Source organism: Tachypleus tridentatus, chromosome 2 (genome assembly GCF_004210375.1).
Source record: "Tachypleus tridentatus isolate NWPU-2018 chromosome 2, ASM421037v1, whole genome shotgun sequence".
Classification (NCBI taxonomy): Eukaryota; Metazoa; Arthropoda; class Merostomata; order Xiphosura; family Limulidae; genus Tachypleus; species Tachypleus tridentatus.
Window position 1 is genome coordinate 29,337,774 of NC_134826.1, and position 19,349 is coordinate 29,357,122.

Here is a 19,349-nt window from a genome sequence, read left to right on the forward strand (position 1 = left end):
CTTAAGCCCAACCCAGCTATGACAGTGCTAGCTTAACCACTAAGCTCTTTTGTGCTAAGAAATATAATCAAGTGACTATACTTGACTTAGGCTCCATTACTTTTCAAAAGTTTTTGCTACAGCTTCTAGCATTTGCTGTTTGTTGTTTTGGACCTCGTTTAATTGTCATATGATACTGATAACCTTTCCTTTTTCCATTTGCGACCTTAGCCTCATATGCAAAGTATTACCATTACTTAAAGGTTTATTTTTCCTTGCTATTGGGCTACAAACACTGCTAGTTGGAGTGTTTTGCACTGGTTGTACACAGGACGTTTTATTGTTCTTTCTATTTCCTAAGATCGATTCTTCTTCCCCAAGGCATTGTTAGTGACAGAAGGGGATAAATCCTTTTCATTGAGTCATCACTATTTTTTACTTTTATGACCAATCACATTTTATATGTTTATTATATCCACTGAGTGTCTTAAAGGTTTTGTTATCCACACTGCTTTTAGAGATGCTAAACAACAAATTTTTATTCATTGGATCATTCAGTTTCCCAGGATCTTACCCTTATTACATTGGCAAGGTGGAAATGAAATTTTTACATATTGCTCATTTTGAACTCTTCTTGAAGGCAGATAATTTTTATCAGGCCACATCTAATCAGATTAGTCTCATTTCTATGTCTTTACTAGCTCATTTGAATTGCCTTCTGGAGGACATTGTGTGGTCTGGTATGTGGACTCCACCAATACTTTTATCTCACATTATTTACATGAGCTGACAGTATTATCATCTGAGGGTATGGGTGTTTAATCACCCTTGTAGCTATATTAACCACCTCCTAGAGGGATGATTATTTTCACTGTTATGCTTATCTCTTTACTGTTCAGGATTTCTTACATTGTTTACACAAAATCCCACTCTGTGGTAAGTGTTATTTGGGCAAGTGTGCTTTTATCAAACCAATTCTGCACTAATAACCACTATGTTAATATACTTTATACAAGTTGCAACAGGCTTTGTAGAAATGAGGTGTTCCACAAGATCATCTAAGAGTTGATTAGGTGGTATTACTGTACTATGCTGGACCACCACTGATTGACTATTATGAATAAAGCATAAGAGAATTGTGCTTGTCCCTGCAGATTATTGGATTGAATAGACTGAGGTCAGTTTGGTTTTAAAAAGTTAATGGAACTTGGTTAACCTAGTGCACTGTTTCCAGAACAAAGTTCTTTAGGATTTTTCAATGCACTTTAACCCTGAGATTTTACTAATGGATATAGGAATTCCTTACCCCACTCGGATTCTAGTCACTGGGGTGGTGGACAGAGACATTTTCTCCTAAGTGTTAGTGTGCATTTCCTCCACTCTTGGACAAGAAGGCAAAGTTGGAAGCACTCCTACCCAGTCACTGGATGTTTTTCACAGATGGTGGGAGAAGAGACATCAGCCTATGTGGGAGCCTACTTATGTTCACAGTTCAGATCTGACACTACACTCTCCAGTTGGGTTGATCAGTGTAGGTTCAGTATGATGTTCTTGGAAGAGGGTCCACTTACTACTTATAATTCCAAATGCAGAATGACCCCACCTTGGATCCTTGGTTGAGCAAGTGGAATATTCCTTGCTCACATGGTTTGGGAGTGAGGATAAATGTTCATAATTCCAGACTAGATGAGTTTTGTTTCCTTTGGTTGAGTGAGGCAAACTCAATCCTTTAATTATGAGTCTGGGGTGTAGTCTTTCAGACTTCTTCAGTTGGAGATGAAGATTTGCCCACTTTGGTGTTGCTTACTTTCTTGTAATGATTCTGGTGGCTTTGAATGCAGCACTTTATGGCTACAGGTTGAGATCAACTCATGAGTATATATATAAAATGTTGTAGTTCAATTGTCCTAGCCATCAACAAGACACCTTTATTTCAACCCTGAAATGGTGAAGAGAATACATGTTCTGGATGTAGTGCAGTTCCCCTTTTAAGATGCCAATTTTCTGTTGACACACCCATGATTTGTGCAGATGCTTTAACCTATTGACTGCTAAGTATTTCAGCTGCTACAATACAACTCTAATGCTTCTTCATTTTGTAACTTTTTTCGTGACGCCATTTTGGATCAATCGTCTGCAGCACTGAACAGATTAAGTAGGGATAATGCTCTCACTAACCCATCCGTCTTCTCAATGGGGGACTCTTAGCTGTAGTGTGAGAGGAGGTAAGTATGTTGTGGAAGATAATGTTAACATATAATAATACCTCATCTCATATTCTCCCACTCTTTCCTCCCTCTAAGAACTAGTGTCAGAAACTGTAGATTGAGTAAGTCTTGAAAAAATGATAAAATTATCTGAATTTAGGTGCTTATATCCAGTACCAAGATAAATGGTACATTGACATAGGTGGAGAGTGTCACTAGAGAGATATTGCCAAGGGCAGTTAACCCCTTAGCTGTGGAGTGTTTTGTTGAAAATGACAGTGCAGTGCAGAAATTTATAATTTTTTGTTTTTATTAAAGCTCATTATATGGTGTGCTTGGCAATTTATTTTGCCTATTTGTGTTTTCTCCTAGGAGTTCTGAAGTTGTTGATTTTGGGGAGAATTTGGATTCTGTTTTCTGACAACTTTCCTTACTAAGTTAGCTTCTCATGAGTTTGATTTGAATATTACTCCTTTTCTTTTATTAATTATTTGGATTTGTGGTATTGTGGGGCTTTTCTTTGTCCATTTTGAATATTATTCTCCCTTGTTGGTGGAAGGGGGATCTATTTAGTTTCTCCTCCTTCCTGTTTTTATGGTTCAAGCTGGGAAATTTACTGTTTTATTATGTGATGAGATCGATAGACCTTGTACCTTCTCTTGTATGTTTGCTCACCTTGGTTTTTTGCCTCTTGATGGAAGTATATTTTATTTGGTTGCTGACATGTTGATGTCATAAGTTGGAGTTATTGGCACATTTGTAGAACTTTCTCTCTCCTCTTTGGTCTTGCTATAACCTAATAGGTCCTATCTTCCTGTGTCTCTGGTAACTGTGGAAAGAGATACATCCATCACTGCAATTTTTTGACATCTTTTTTCACCTCTGAAGTTTGTTGTAATCTGATAACTTGTTTTGTCCTGTTAGGCCTGGAAGTGTTATGTGACCCATTTTAGTTCCTTTTATGGTGATTGTTTTGACTGTGTATTCATTGGAATCCTTCAGTTTCCCTTGATTTTTCATTTCCTTAGAAGTGGATTCCTAAATATCCATTTTTGCTTATTTTGGTCTTTACACGTGAGATATCTTCCAAGTTACATCTCGTCAGATTTAGCACATTTGTCTTTTGCTTCCCATTTCATTTATCCAGTGGGAACATTTTACAGCCCAGCATTCATACTTCAACTGCTTTTCTCTCGCATCCTTTAGATGCTTGGGCAGCTATCTTCTGGTAGTTCTCCTACTCTATAGCCATTTTTAACAACTGCTGTCTCTATTTTTCAGACTCCCTTATGTATTGCTTTCACTGGATCCCATTTTGTGGTAAGTATTGCCCAGACAGGTGTGCTTCTCTCAATTCAATTTCACACTAGTAACCAATTTAATTACTTTTATTGCTGGTTGCAATAGGCTCTGTGGAAATGAGGTTACATAATACCATCTGGTAAGTGTCTAGATGGTGTTATCTTGGACCACTACTCATTGAATTAAATAAATTATGGTCAGTTTGGTTTTAAAAATATAGGGAACTTGATCTGCCTATTGCATTGTTTTTGAAGAAATGTTCCTAAACTTGGGTCTTCTTAATGCACATTATCCCCAATATTTTATTAATGGAGCTAAAGAGTCCTTTACAACACCCAGTTAATAGTCACTGTGTTGGTTGACAGAGGCTATTTCTCCAGGATGTTAGTGTGTTCTTCCACTATTGAAGAAGAATGCAAAGTTGGGGACCCAGCTACTAGGGTCTCTGGATGTTTTTCCCAGGTATCAGTAGAAGTGTTACCAGCCATTATGGGAGCTCACTTGTAATTTTTCTTCAGATTTGACCCTAAACTATCATGTTGAGTTACACATGACCATTCTTTTTGATCAGTGTTGGTTCATATATTGCTAATGGAAGGAGATCCATTATCTTTTCATAATTCCAAACATAAAGTGAAAAGTGATTCCACCCTGGGCCTTTGGTTGAGTACAAGTTTTACTTCTCTTCATAATTCCAGCAGCAAGTGGAATACTTCTTGCTCACTTTATTTGGGAGGGAGAATACATTTTTGTAATTCCAGACCATATTAGTTCTGTTCCTTTGGTTGAATATGGCATCCATAATTGTGTCATTATTAGCCTGGGGTGTCATTTTTTTTTTACTTCTTCAGGTAGAAGAGGAATTTTGTCTGCTTCTATGTTGTTTACTTTTTTGTGATTCTGGTGGTGCAAAATCCATCAGCTTATGGCTACAGGTAGGGATCAAAACAAAAATATATTTGTGACATTGCAGTTCAGTAGCTCTAATCATCAATGTGAGATATATAGGGACCCAGATACCTTGATTTTAGCCCTGAGTTGTGAAACCTCAACTATCTGTGTGTTTGCACTGATGATAATTATCTCTCCTTGGCACTGAACTTATTAGATGTATTTTGAATTTTTCAATTTACAGAAGTTTGCAGTAGAATGAAAGACTTTGTTTCCCTTTTCCTACTGAATATGGATTTTCAAGTTGATGTATCTTTAACTTGTAGGGTAATAGGTTCCACTATGCACTTATGAGGTTTGGTGTCCATCCATTCATTGTAAAGGGAACTGTGAAGAGGATGATGACTTTGACCATTTGTTTCCACCTTTTGGTTATGCCTCAGGAAGCTCTTTTCTTATTGAAGAAAATTTTATGGTTTCTTTGTATTATGGAGACTTCATTTCTCACCTGTGTTCTCTGTTATTTTTGTGTCATATGGCATTCTTTCTTTCCTCCTCAATAAACCTAACCTGAAGGAGTATTATGTCCCCCCTCCTCTTCTCTTGATATTAGATCCACTTTTTTCCTGAAATATTATGTCTTGTTCTCCTCTCCTTTGTGTTTCTTATATTATGGTATAACATCATTCTTTCTTCCCCTTTGTGGAGACACAGACCATGGAGTCTCTTTTTCAATGTGTAGGCAGACCTTTTGAGGTTGGTTTTCTCTCCATTACTCAATTCTTTCAACTTTGCCTAAACTTTTTCTGTGCTTTCTTTTCTTGGAACACTACACAGAGTACTAGATGATTTTACTAGTGATTCCTGTTATCTTCTACTTTCTCTTATGGCCTGTACAACTCTTTGTCCCTTTCCCTGCTTGCTTCGATCATTTGCTGTTGAGAATTGTAGGGTAGGGATATCTTTTCCATGTCAGTCTTCTTTTTTATAAGACCTCTGCTCTACCTTTTTCTTTACTCTTCCATTTTTGAGGGTATTCCAGATTTAATTGAATCGAGTGGAAGCTGCCAATCATCAATCCTCATTAACATCTTTGGTTTTCTGACTATTCCAACAAATAGAGTGGTTAGGGCCTTTGTCTAGACTGGGTTTGTGATTCCACCATTACATGGATGACCAGCTTCTGCTATTTCACTTGCAGGAAGAGCCCTAACCTCAAACTTTAATTTTTGAGTTGATCTGTCTATTTGAGTTGGCTTGCCAATATCTCCAAGTCATTTCTTACCTCCACCCAACATTCAACTCCCTTTTCAGCTGGGTCAAATCATCTCCTATTGACTGCAGGCACTAGTGGTGTGTGTCATCAAGATACAAGCCTCTCCTATTCATTCTGGATGAGAAGTCTTATTGCTTTTGGGGACCATGACATCACTGGAGTTGCTTATTCCTGTAGTTCATGCTCATATACACCACCTCCTCTGGTCCTTGCATGACTAGTGGAACCAATCAAGGGAATATTTTGATTCACTGATTCTTATGTTCCTTCTTCTTCAAGAGGATCTTCATAATGGCTGAATCACAGCAGTACCACTATTGGAATTCCAGCAACTCTATCTGAGCCCAACTTACCCCTTTCCACTGACATCATTACATCAGGTACTTGGACTCAGGAGGAATTCTCTTTCAATATGCTCAACCTTTTGGCAATATGTTAAGGATATTCCTATTTCCTACTCATCATAGTGGATAATTTAGTTATGGTTCACTTTAATAACTCAACAGTTGTTTGCCATACTACCCACAAGGAAAGAGTATCAGATCCAGGACCTTTTCTTTTCTCAAACCCACAACCTTCTTTATTTAGCCAATGATTAACAATTTTACCTCATTGCCTGTCATGTTCTGGATGCTGTGAATCTTGTTATGGACTGGCTTTCTCAGCTTGACTGGTTCCAGAATGGTCTCTTCACTTAGAGGTTTTCTGCTGGATGTGTTCTTTCACATGGTGTCCTCTCATCGATGCTTTTACCACACCTCTGAATTTTAGGCTGTTCTCCATTCTTCAGGCCTGACTGTTGATGTATTCAACCAGGACTTGTTGCATCTTTTCTTGTATACTTATATACCTCAACTTCTGTACCCCATATCCTGGTCTTAATTATTTACACTCCGTGCTGAGTCTTCTTGGTAGCATCTTTGTGGATGGACCAAACCTGGTTCTTGCTTTTTCCTAGTTTACCTACCCAATTTCTTCTTTGCCTACCACCTACATCCTCTATTGCTTCAGCCTCACTTCTCTGCTCTGTTAAGGAGTCTTACCCCTTTGTCTTCACATTGAGATTAGTCTGGTCCATTGTCTGTAGAGTCAGACTCTTCTGGAGGCTCACGTTTCTCTTTTCATCATGTTGTCTTCAATTCACATTGTCCATCTACCAGCAAAAGTGGCATATTTTTAAGCATTAGTTCATATGTCTCCACTTTCTTTCTGACAGTTCTGTGGTTGACTGTCTCTCCTCCTCCTTTACTTTGCTGTTTGACAATGGATTGGCTGTCACCACTATTGCCTGTTATTCCACTGCCTTGCATACCACATTTTGCCCTTTTGTAAGGTGTTTTCCTCACAGGTTCTCTGCATTTGGTTGTGGTCCTTTTTTTTCATGTTAAATTGAGTTAGGAGAGCACTTCCTAATAACTAGTGCTCTTGTCCTGCAGCAGATAACTTTCATGTTGAATCAGTGCACATACAAATGTTATACAATCTGTTGCATGTATTCTGTGTGTTCTTGCCATGGCTGGTCCGAGAGTCTATAGAGTTTAGAAAAATATATACTCATAATTCTTGTGCACTTTTACAACCAGTGCCAGTCTGAGAAGTCTGATGGCTCTTTGACATCTTTTATGTGAGTTTTTTGGTGGCCATGTTTTTATTCTGCCCATACTTATGACACCATGAAGCTTGTTTGTTTTGTCTTCCCTTCTATTCATGGCAAAAAATGTACCCTGTAAGTGATAAGATAGTCTCCTAAAAGTGTGCTCCTGCCATATGGAGTCATACTCCTTGGGTTTCTTTTGTGTGATTTCTGAAAGGAGCTCATTTGCATTGGTTTTTCTACCATATTAACATGGAATTCTAGTTTTATGTCTGTAGAGATGTGAATTGTCTTGGAAATTAACATTTTCCTTATCATTTTCAAAAGATACCTCTTCCCACAATTCCTATCCTTCCTCTCCACTTCCAGTGCAAATTAGTTTTCTTGCATTATTATAGATTGATCATAAGTGCAGAAGCATAGAGTGAGTTTGTGAGCTATGAAGTTGTCACCCTCCTATTCATGGAAGGTTTTTTGCATAATAATGTCATTATGCAGCAGCACAAATCATGGTAGGAGTTAACCTAAAGGCTAATGGCCTGCAAGTTTGTGAGACAGACTTATGAGGAAGATAGCCTTCTGTGTTCAGAGGTGAGTATCTATTAGAAATTAATTTTCAGATAGGAAAAAATGTTCTGTTGAGTGTGACCTTAAGTTTTGTTCTCATTGAATGGTTACCTTGTTTACATATGGATACTTTTATTATGTATTAAACATTCACCATATTACATTAGTGTAAGTGGATAGTCTGCATACTTGTCCTTTTTCTCTGTAGAAAACTGATATATCTTGAAAAATTGCCAAAGAAGAAAATATGATGTTCAGTGTTTTATGCATTTGAATCATGTTTAGTTTGGAGTACTTGGTATCATTATTTACTGATTATTAATGCAAATATATATTGATATTATTGATCAGATGTTTTAAAGGACTGTGTACATTGTGTATTTAGATTGAATGGTCTTGTACATTTTTTAGGAAGAATATATGCAACAACTTTATGAACTTGTTCCTAACTATGGATATGAAGTATTTAAAGCACAAGTAGATGAGGAAGGAAAAATATGGATGGTAAACTTGCAGGTTGATCCTTATTGCAGTGAACAACCAGGTCTGAGTATGTACATTGATGGTAGTAAAAATGTAAGTTTGTATTTTATTTCCTTTATTTTAATAATTAATGGACAATTATTTAACTTATCCTAATCTTTTAAATCTGTTAGTTATTAAGTAATGTGCATGTTTTCAAAACATTATGAATGAATGGATATGATAAAATAACAAAAGGAAATTACTTACAATGTCACTGAAAACAGTTTTATATTTCTAGGTAGTCACCAGTACCAGCAACTATCATTAAGTTGTTTTTTATTGTTTTGAAAGTCACATGAGAATAATTCACCAATTATTATCTACTGTATCTACACAACTATAAGCTATTTTTTTAAAATTTAAATGTTTGTACTATGCTGCTCAAACTGTTCTAAAACTGTGGAGAAAATTCCACATGGGAAGCCACAAACTTACCACATTGGCATTAATTCTCTGTTTTCTGAAAGAACAGTACTATCTAAATAACATAGTCTACAAAAGTATTTTATTCTGCAGCACAATTTACTGTAATTCTGTTATAATAAGAAAGTATTCTTTATTTTGAAAAGTTTGCTGCCAAGTTATGTTTTTGTGAGTTTTTGTTGTGTTCTTAAAGCTTTTCTGTGAGATGTCAGTAAGCTGTTGAGAGTTATGTTTTTCATTTTATCTTGTTATGTGAACATTTCCATCTATATTTTATGGCTTTTTAAGCTTACAGAAAATATTGTATTTCTAAATTTTCAAAGCTCCTGTACCATATCCTATGTTTCCACTGTTACTTCATGTCTTTCAGGTGAAGCTTGGATCAGCAGATTCTGAGGTCCTTGTTTGTCGGGCTGAGCATGAACAATTTTAACTTTGTTTTTAGGACTCTTCCCAAACACTTTTTTTTTTTGGCTTATACTTGCACTTTTATGTTTTACTTTGACATTTTCTGTGAAGACAGTGACTTTGAGCAATATAATTAATCATTATTTTTTCAGTAAAGCAGGTTATTGCATTGAGTGATATATTTTATTTCCAAGACAAATTATCTTCTTTTACACTATAGCTGTTACTTGACTGTTAGGATTTTTTCTTTTGCCCATCTAAACATTGGTCTTATTTTTACTCACAAACTTTCAGTAACTTAATTGCCTTTGACAATATCTGCCTTTCATCTACATGAATGTACCCTCTATCTGAGCAATATGCATATAAAAACACCTTCTACCAATAATATTACAACTTTTAATCAACAGTGTGTTCAATAATGGGTTTTTCTATACCATGACTGTTGAAAATAGTTTGAATGTTCTTCATGAGACCTTATCTCTTTATGTAAAAGAAGGAATTTTTGTTTTGCATGCTGACATAACAGCATGAATTCCTGGATTAATGTTTCTCAAATGAGGGCTAATCAGTCTGCAGTTGACTGGGGAAGCCACCATTATTTGAGACTGTCCAAGACTTTTTTGTGGTGAAGTTGAGACCTATATTCATTCAAGGGTGTTTGTGCAGGTGGCTCTGAGGCTATATTTGAAGGTGATCCTGGACATTTTGAAGAGAATTTAGATTTGCTTTTTCCTGAACCTACCTTTGTTCTGTCAGGTTTTCATGAAGCCATATTGGGATCAGCTGCTTCTGTTTTTTTTCATCAGTTGGTCCATGGAGAGTGAGATATTTGGAACTTTCTCTGCCTGCTTTTGAGTCTGCTCCTTCCTTGATGGGTGTAAGGTTTGAGGGCTAATAATTAATTTTCACTACATCTACTACTATTAAGGCTCATGTAGGAAGGTTTACTGGTCAGTTATATGAAGCGACAGCTATGTTTTGTCTATTGCATTTGTTGGAACAACATGATTTAGCTTATCACTGTCAGGTGGTCATGTATTTCAACTGCCAGATAATAGTCCTGCTCTTAAAACTTTGGAGTTCTTGAATGGAGTCTGTAGTCAACCTGAATTGGTTACATTTTCTAGGACTTGTCTCACCCTATATATGGTGCTAAGATTTAGCAATTACTACATCAATTTCATAACAATTGGAATCATTGTTAACATCAAGATTTCTGGAGTAGAGATGCTTTGTTGGAGGGTATTTGTTTGCTGGCTGCTGTCTCTGTAAATTCTGTGAGGCATCTATTTTCTGATCCTTGATTTTATGGGCATTGTTGAGTCTTTGGAAGCCAGGGTTGATGTCACTTGTCTGCATTAATCTCTGTTATTAGTGGCATTTTGATTTTCCTCAGCTCCCTCAGGGGTTAATATTTATGACCATATTCAAGTGTTCTAACCCCCAACTGCCCATTGGTACCAAGAATATAATTTGTGCATATCCACAAGGTTCATCTACTTAGTCTTGGATGTATTAAGGGCAAAAATCATCAGATTTCATTTTGACAATTCCATGGTGGTATCTTCCATTTTCTGTAAAGGAGGCACTTGGTCCAGTTCTCCCTGTTTTCAAACCACAGATATTTTTTTGGATCTATTTCTATCACATTGTCCTACTAGCTTGCCATATTCTGGGGGTGATGAATTTGATGGCAGACCATTTGTCTCAACCAAGATGGATTCTCCCAACAGAATGAGGTTTTCCTTTGGGTTTGATCTCAGTTAGGAACATTGATGGTTGCCAACTACTTCTCAGATCCTGTTGGTAGAACCATGTTGGTGGCTAAGTTCTGGTTTCCGCTTCTGTGGTGGAGCACTCATCTCTTGCAGTTCCTGTTTGGTAGTCTCTGTTGATGCAGCCAAGATCTGATATAGTACCTCCCACTGTTGTGAAGCTTCTGCTTCATGTATGCAAGTTGTTCTTTGCATGATGTCAGAGTTGAATTTGTAAGGTTGCCATGCATCTGTCTTAGTCCTTGCATAGTTCCACAATGAACATTTATTATTGGAAATGGCACACATATTTTGAATTGTATATGGAGAGGATGTTGAATCCAATTCATCTGGAAGTGCCAACCACAACTCATTTTTTGGTCTAGCTCTTTGACAAAGGTTTTACATCTTCCACAATTACCTTATATAAAGTAGCTTTATTGACAACCTACAAATAATTGAGTTTCCAATGCTTTCCTGACTTTTCATATCATTTCAGCTTGTTGTCCCAGAAAACAATTCCAGTTATCTTACTGGTATAGTAAGATGGTATTTCATGCTCTTTCTTTACATCCATTTAAGAACTTTGCCTCATGTACAATGTATCACATTTTCCTTAAGGTCTAATTTCTGTTGCTGCTAGCTTTCATTATTTCTTACCTGTGTGATCAATGATCATATGTGATGTCCAGTGAGGTGTCATGAAGCATCATGTAGCCTGCACTAATGCATTTAGAGATGCTAGGATATGACTTTTTATTCATTGGGATCCCTCAGTTTTCCAGGAATTAACTGTGGTTACTCTGTCAAGGTGAGTATAGAATTGATCCAGATCACTTACTCACTGCTGTCTTTGGAAGTAATGAGTCTCCTGCATGTTGCATCTCTTCAAATTTGTTGAATTTCTTTGTCCTTTTGGGCATGGGTTAATTTCTCATTAGAGGTCACTGTGTGGGCTGGTATGTGAACTGTTTTCAATACTTTTATCTCACATTATTTGCATGATGTAGCAGTATCTTCCTATGAGGGTTTTCAGGTTCTCCTAGTAGCTTTCTTTACCACATCTACATGATTGTAAGGAGGGTTAAGTATCTTTAATGTTTATATTAAAAATAATAATATTAATACAAATAAGGCTAGGTTATATTACTATACTATGATGGACTATCATGAGTGACACATAATGGAACCTTGCTCATCCAGGCTGATCATTGGAGTGAATAACTAGGAGAGGTTGGGTTTTAAAAATTTAAGAAACTTGGTTCATCTATAGCACTGGTTCCAGAACAATGTTCGTTGGGATTCCCAAGTGCAGAGCAACCCTTTTGTTTCCTGCTAGAAGAGCTAGGGAGACTTTACCAAGATCAGTTTCCACTCACTGTGATGGTGGACAGAGGCTGTTCTTCTGGAGTATTTAAGTGACTTTCCTCCACCCTTTGAGAAGAGTGTGAATGTAGGGGCCTTCCTATCTTGGTCCCTTGATGTTTTTCCCAATGTAGGTAGGTGAAACACTAGACTATGTGGGAGCCTACTTGAGTGTGGCACTTTTTTTTGACCAGTATTGATTGGTTCAGTATGTCATTCATGAAAGTGGTTAAATTGTCTCCTTGTGATTCCAGATGCAGGGTTTTCCTATCTTTGGTCCTTGGTTGAGCACAATTTGTTCTGTATTCTTTCCATAATGCTAAGGCTAGTAAGGCTTCTAAAACTACATAACCTTAGGACCATTCAAAACAAATTTAAAATTACTTCATCAACAAGTTTTATTTTTATAAACAACTTTCGATAGAGTGATCAGGTTAACAAGGGTGCTAATTATGTTGCACTCTCATTGATAGAAAGTTACTGCATGTGGTCTACAGTAAGAAGTGGGGGTTATGAGGCTAGTGGTGAGCAGAAAGCAACACTCAGTTTTTATTTATTCTACTGTTTATAATAAAATCTCTAGAACCCTCTAACTGAATATAAGATTCTTTTGTAAAGTAAATGTTTATATTTTTTCTTCCATTTTCTCTATTATATTATTAATTCTAGACATTATCATTATACAGTGCAATGAAGTTATTAAATTCATGAAATGAAAATATGTATATTCCTTTTAAATGTTCATTGGGTATTTTATGATCTTCTTTTTTTATATATACATAGTTTCATGTATTTATCTCGGCCAATCTTGAAATGAGTAATAGGTGCATTATTTGAGGGGGTGGCAGTTACAATAAAGATTGTATTGCATTTCTGGTGTGGAGGGTTGCTGCATGATTATTTCCATGTAGATATACAGAAAGAAGTGTGGGGTTACAAGGTTAGTGGCAAGCAAAAAAGTTGTGTCAATAGAGAGGTATATTAATCAAAAGTTTTTTTTTGTTAAAGCAGTTAAGTATCTATATGGAAATGAATTTTCAGTTTCGGAAGATATTATTGTACTTTCAGTACTTTTTTTTTTCTTATCTTGTGATTTTGTTTGTTAATTTAAGTATGACTCATCATTTATGATTTAGCTTCGTTTACTCTATTGACATGATTAACATGTACCAGCTGTCTGTTCTTGCCATAATGCTTTTGAACCATAAAATTTAGTGGACTGGCTTGTTTATATCCTCAGAGTGGTCCTTTTCAGATTTAGGTACATTTTTAGTGTTCCTTGACAGAGATGTACAGTAATACTCTATCTCCTTATTTAATATTACTCACTTGTACTTTTTTGTGTGCCTGTTTTTCTTTGCTTCTAGTTCATTTTATTAAAAGTTTGTTTGCTATCAGTAATGTTATTTGAAATTTCTAATATTTCAGCTTTGTAGTCTTCATGTATTGCATAATTAATTTTTATAGGTTCTCTTATTTCTTGCATTGTTAATATTACATTTCTGACATACAATAGGAAGGACTCTGTTATTTGTTTGTTTGCTGCATATAACAACAATGTACTTGTTTTTCTTGTATTTCTCATATTACTCTGATATACTTAACAAAGTTCTGTTAATCTTATGGATATGGGTCAGAAGGCATATTGTCATGTTATTAGAGTCGTATTTTGCTTAACATTTTATAACATTTGCTATTTTATAAATCAATGTTTATTCTCCACTGGCTTGTATCTTGGTTTTGCACATTGTTCATATGGGTGTTTTTCTCTTTCCATTTGCATGTCAGTCAGGCCTGCCTTTCTCATTTTCAACTTTGTAATCAAACTGAAAACTCATTAAACAGCTCAGGAAGTTCTGTCACTTTTGAGAATGTACTCTTCCATGGTAGCCTTATCCCCTTATGTTAGGTTTATATACAAGCTCTTTCATGGGCTTTCAAGGACCAGTGGAATTTTGCAGGAATCCTTTCTCGACTCATATTACCCTTCCTCCTGCTCTTGTTGTTGAGTGGAGTTGATAGTTGGATATGACTTATATATTGGTGGGTGTCCTGCTACTTTCTCCTCATCCAGTTTTCCACATATTATGAATGCATCTCTTTGCGGATGGGGACATGGGTTAATCAACTGAAATATTTGGGGTTTTTGGTCTGCAACTGAGAGGTTTTATTTTATCAACATACTGGAGCTTCTTGCTGTATGTTGTGTTTTAGTTTATTTTCTTCATCTGACCAGAAGTTATTTGGTGATGACACAGGCCAACTTTTCTTGATATGTTGCTTATTTCAGTCAGTAGAGCAGCATCCATTTTTTATCCCTTTATTAGTCATACATTTGATTTTTTTTTTGGGGGGGGGCCACGTGCTTGATATTCCTATCATTGCATATTATGTTTTAGATGTTACCACTCTTATCATGGTTCAGGTTTCTGTCCAGACAACATTTATCTGATGAAATGGTCTTTTGATCCTTTAGTTTTTTAGTGACTCATACTGCAGTGGCATAGTCCTCACCTTAAAATTTTTGCTATATCCCTCAACCACAAATTCCATTGGGTTTTGACCTTCCAGTTTCTCATCTTCTTGCTCTGGCTATCAGTGTTTTCAGCCAGAATTGGACCTAAATATTTGACCATTCTTTATTTCTCCTTCCTCTCCAGGTTATTTTTTCAATCTTGATGTACTGTGTTCAGTCCTTCTGATGGTTCTTTCATGGCTGTCTCAGCTGTAGATTCTGTGCCTTATTCAGCTGCAGCTTCTCCCTCTGTTACCTTTTCTTTTGTCCTTTTTTCATCACCTTTCATGCCTTCCTGTTCTTTGTCTTTGCGATTGGTTTTCCTATAGTCTTTGGTGAGGTGATCCAGTTTCTCCTGATGGTTAGCCTTTTTTCTGGCTTGTTTGATTTGCATTTACTACATGGGAAGTTTCTGAGTACAAATGAACTTTCCACTGTTGGTTTCTCGGTTCATAGTTTTCTCTTGATGTTTCTAATCTTCATTTTGTAAATTTCGTCTGTTGAATTTTGGATCAGAGGTTTTCTGTCTACTCTGTCTCTGATTTTTGAGCAGTCTTTTCCTGCATTTTTTTTTCTTACTCTACAGATATTTTCCTCTTGTACATTTTACTTTTGTATGTATTATTTCTGTATCTGTCATTTACCATGGCAGGCTGTCCTGTCAAATGAGGATGTGGATGTGGTTCTACATTGCCTCACTTTGCCTACATCTCAGTCACTCTCTCAGTGCTCCTTGTTGTACCCTCCCTTATTACTTTTCATTCCTTCTCCTCTTTGTCTGTGGATGTTGGTGGGCTGTTTATTTGCCATTGATGTTTCACATACTCTTTATCCTTCTATGTATCTTTTTCCTTCAAGTCATTTTTCCTTTCAAACGTTCAGTGGCTTGTGAGGATAACTACTCCACATAGGTATTTTCCTTTTTTCCATTTCACACTGTTATTCTTATTCTGATCCAGAAAGACTACTACTTCCTGTACATGCTCTTTGCTGTTACATATTGCTTGCAAAACTTCCTTATACGTTGTCCATTCCTGCCTAATTCTTCCTCGGCAACCATCCTTTTTCACGTTCTTCCTCCTTCCTTCTTCACCAGTTTGGTTTGACTCTTCAATCAACTGGCTTCTTGCTCTTTGTCATCTTTCTCTCATACTTTGCTCCAAGTGTCTTTGCACCAAATTTGACACTCATTGGTATTTCATTTTCCTTGTCATTTGGAGGTACTTCTTCAAGTGGGCATGCAGAATCACCATGGTACATTGGTCTCTCACTATTTGCATCAGATCACTTTTTTGCCCTCTTCAGGATATTGTCTTCTTTCTTTATATATTCTTGATCATCAGAATTTGGTGAAACTTTGACTGGGTAAGTTTTTATATTTTTATCCTTAGGTTGTTTTGTTAGGTTTGTTTTTGCAATAAAATTGCTTCATAAGTTTGCTTATTCAAGATCATACCCACCCATGGACTGCATGGATGTAGCAGAAGGTGATAGCTGCCTACCCTTGCCATACTTATACTGAATAAATCTGTATGGTCTGCTTTTAAGAATAGGGTTTCATGGTCACCCATTTCACTGTTTTAGGTGTTATTGTTCTTCCAGACTGTCCATTGTGCTTTACCCCTTTTTCTTCTAGAGGAGTGTGACAGTTCTTATCACTTTCCAGCTCCAAGCTGCTTGAGTGGTGAACCATGGAGGCATAATCCTGAATGGGTTAATAAAATACAAACAAGATATAGGAATGCTCATAAAAACTATTCAGCTGAGAGGAGGGGTATTGTTTTGCTGGTGTAGATGACATGATATCCTCCAATATGAAACATAAAACAAATGTGAGTGAGACATCAAAATTGCAATTCACCCTTTCGATTGGGATCCCTTTTCCTAACCCCACGTGGTTGTCAGTTCCCAGTGGCCAGGTTTTGGATGTAGAGTTGAACCAACATCAACATAAATTCTCATACATGTATTACGTATGTTTATATTCCTCCCTTGAGTATAGCACTCTTATGGATCATGGTGGATATAGTTAAAGATTTTTATGGTTATTCCTTTTCCACTGTCCCTCAATGTTTTTTATTCTGTGGATGTTAATGAACTTGAGGTGGTTCAGGTCAGTTTCACTTTTGAAGAGATTGTTTACATTATCTAGCTATTTTTTTTAATACCATCTTATATACCATTGTATTATATTCACATGTGCCATGCTTATGAATTGGGGATACTAGATTCTGTCCAGGATCATGAACTTGAAGTGAAGATCGGATGATCCTCTTCCCAATCCCTGCAAGATGATTTGGTTTTGGATTGTAGTTGACTTGTCACTAGTATGATCTTTTTTTTTTTTTACCCTCACATGGATGTTGGTGTCTGGTATTCAGAGTTTGGATTGCAGTTAACTTGCTGGAGGTATGATTCTGATCCTATTCCTGTGTGAATGTCAGTTCTCAGGGTAATGGGTTTTGGATGTAGTTGACTTGCCTTGTGCAGTCTGTTATGCCGTAGCTATTCTACACTTTGGGATCCTTTCATTTCATTTTACTCACTTTTATAGTTTCTTGGATTAAGGTTCAATAATATTTCATAGTTCAGATCACTTTTCAGCCATAGTTCTCTCCCAGGTGGATGTGACTCTATTTTCTGACCATGTATGTGACATACTTCTACAATGGGCAAAAGAGTATACCTAGTTAAAAAGTGGTGTGGTTCTCCACATCAATTCTTTGAATCTGTCTTATCTTAGGGAGTGACCTTTGCACAATTTTGAAGAATGCCTCTTTCTGTTTCTTGTACCAGTCTCTCCATCCATTCAGTTTGAGATTCTAGCTATTTATTTGAACGTATAATTTTCCTACACTGAAAATTTATTTCTGATAGGTACTTACCTTCTCTCTTTCTCTCTGCTGAAACTGGTGCATCCATTTTTTGCCAAAACTCAAAGTGACAGTTTGGTAGATTAGGGGAGTCAAGTGTGTCATGAGATTGTGTTGCTTTTTTATTGGTGGAGGGTTAATGTGCATGATGATTTATGTGAGAGGTACATTATAATGCATTCCAATGGAGAAAAGATAGGGTGGGAGGCTAGTGGCATGCAAAAAAATGATTTGGATATGGAGAGCAACAATGAACAAGAATAGCTCTTTCTGTGAGTAAGGTATACATTTTAGTATAGGAATGTTGTAACTTTCTCAAATTGAGACTGGTTTTCATTTTCAACACTCGGTACACTATTTACAAAAGTGCTTAATATCTTTTCTTATGTTTGGCCAGGATAATCTTTTTCTAATTCTGCTATATGTTTATTTAAGTGCTAAATGTATCGCAAATGGTGTATTATGGTAAGTGTTCGTAACTTTCTTTTCAAGCTGGATGGTACTACTGTTTGTGTATGCTGATTATGCTTCCTCTACTCTGCTTTTCTGTAATACATCTCGAGTCTAATTTATATTTTTGTATCATCTTTTTGTAATACTTTCTTTTGTAGTACATTTCTGTGTATTTCATTTGCTCATTAATGACATGGTCCTAGTCTCATAGTGTCTCATAACCTTCTTTACAATTTTTCTTTATTTTTTAATTTTATTAATTGTTTGTTTGAAATTATTTTTTCATTTGTAATATAATTCTTTTTAAACTTCATTGCTATGGGCATCCTTTTCTGTACATGTCATGAGGTTTTACTGAGTAAAATTCATAGTTTAATTTATTATGGTATATGAATAAACTTAACCTAAAACATAGCTAATAATTCAAATTTTGGTATTATATGAATTTTAAGTTCATAATTTTATAAGGCAGTATTTAAAAAAAACAAATATAAATTCTTCTAGTATGAGAATTCTGACATTTGTCTTTCAACTATCCCATCATTTCTTTATCACCCCTGTTAGAAATGCAAAATTTAACATAAATGACTCATTATAGTATCGTCATTGCTCAAGCAAAACATAATTTTCATAGCCTTCAATCTTGATTGGTTAGAGACCTATCAAATAGAATATAAGAACCTTCTTGCCATGCCCACTTGTCACATTTTCTTTTTGAGAAATTGCCAGTAGTTCTCTTTGATGTTTAATACTGTATTATTCATAGTCAAGAGAAAGCAAAGGTTTTGGAATATTAAATGGTGTATTACATTACATTGAATTCTATACAGAGACTAGTCTGCAGTGGAACCCCTCTAAAGCAGCCACCTTTGGGACTGAGACAAACTGGCCTGATTAGAGGGTTTCCACTGTGCATAATTAGGGATTATGTAAACAAAAAAAGGACTGTGATTGAATGATCACTTTCAAGGGGTGACCAAATCTGAAGGGTGGCTGCTTAGAGGGTTTCCACTGTACTTTGCTTACAGTTCAAACTTTATTTCTACAAGAAATATACTGATGAGCCTAGCTGAATTTCTAACAGTTCTTGTCACATAGGTAGAAAATCAGAATAATTGTGATCGGAAAGGGACATGTTATTTTTCCTTCTTATTATTCTGTATTCTATAGAGCATTATTTTATTAAATGAAAAATTATTGATTGTAGTAGTACT

The 19,349-nt window shown here is 36.1% G+C and overlaps 1 protein-coding gene across 4 annotated transcripts in view; it reads left to right on the forward strand.

Moving 5' to 3' along the window:
- Positions 1–19,349, forward strand: part of LOC143240134 (tyrosine-protein kinase JAK2-like) — a 144,190-nt gene that overhangs the window by 23,634 nt on the left and 101,207 nt on the right. For all 4 annotated transcript variants that reach the window (XM_076482077.1, XM_076482069.1, XM_076482097.1 and 1 more), the window contains one exon: positions 8,228–8,392. In XM_076482077.1, the coding sequence (XP_076338192.1) occupies positions 8,228–8,392 (165 nt within the window). The remainder of the gene's footprint in view (positions 1–8,227; positions 8,393–19,349) is intronic.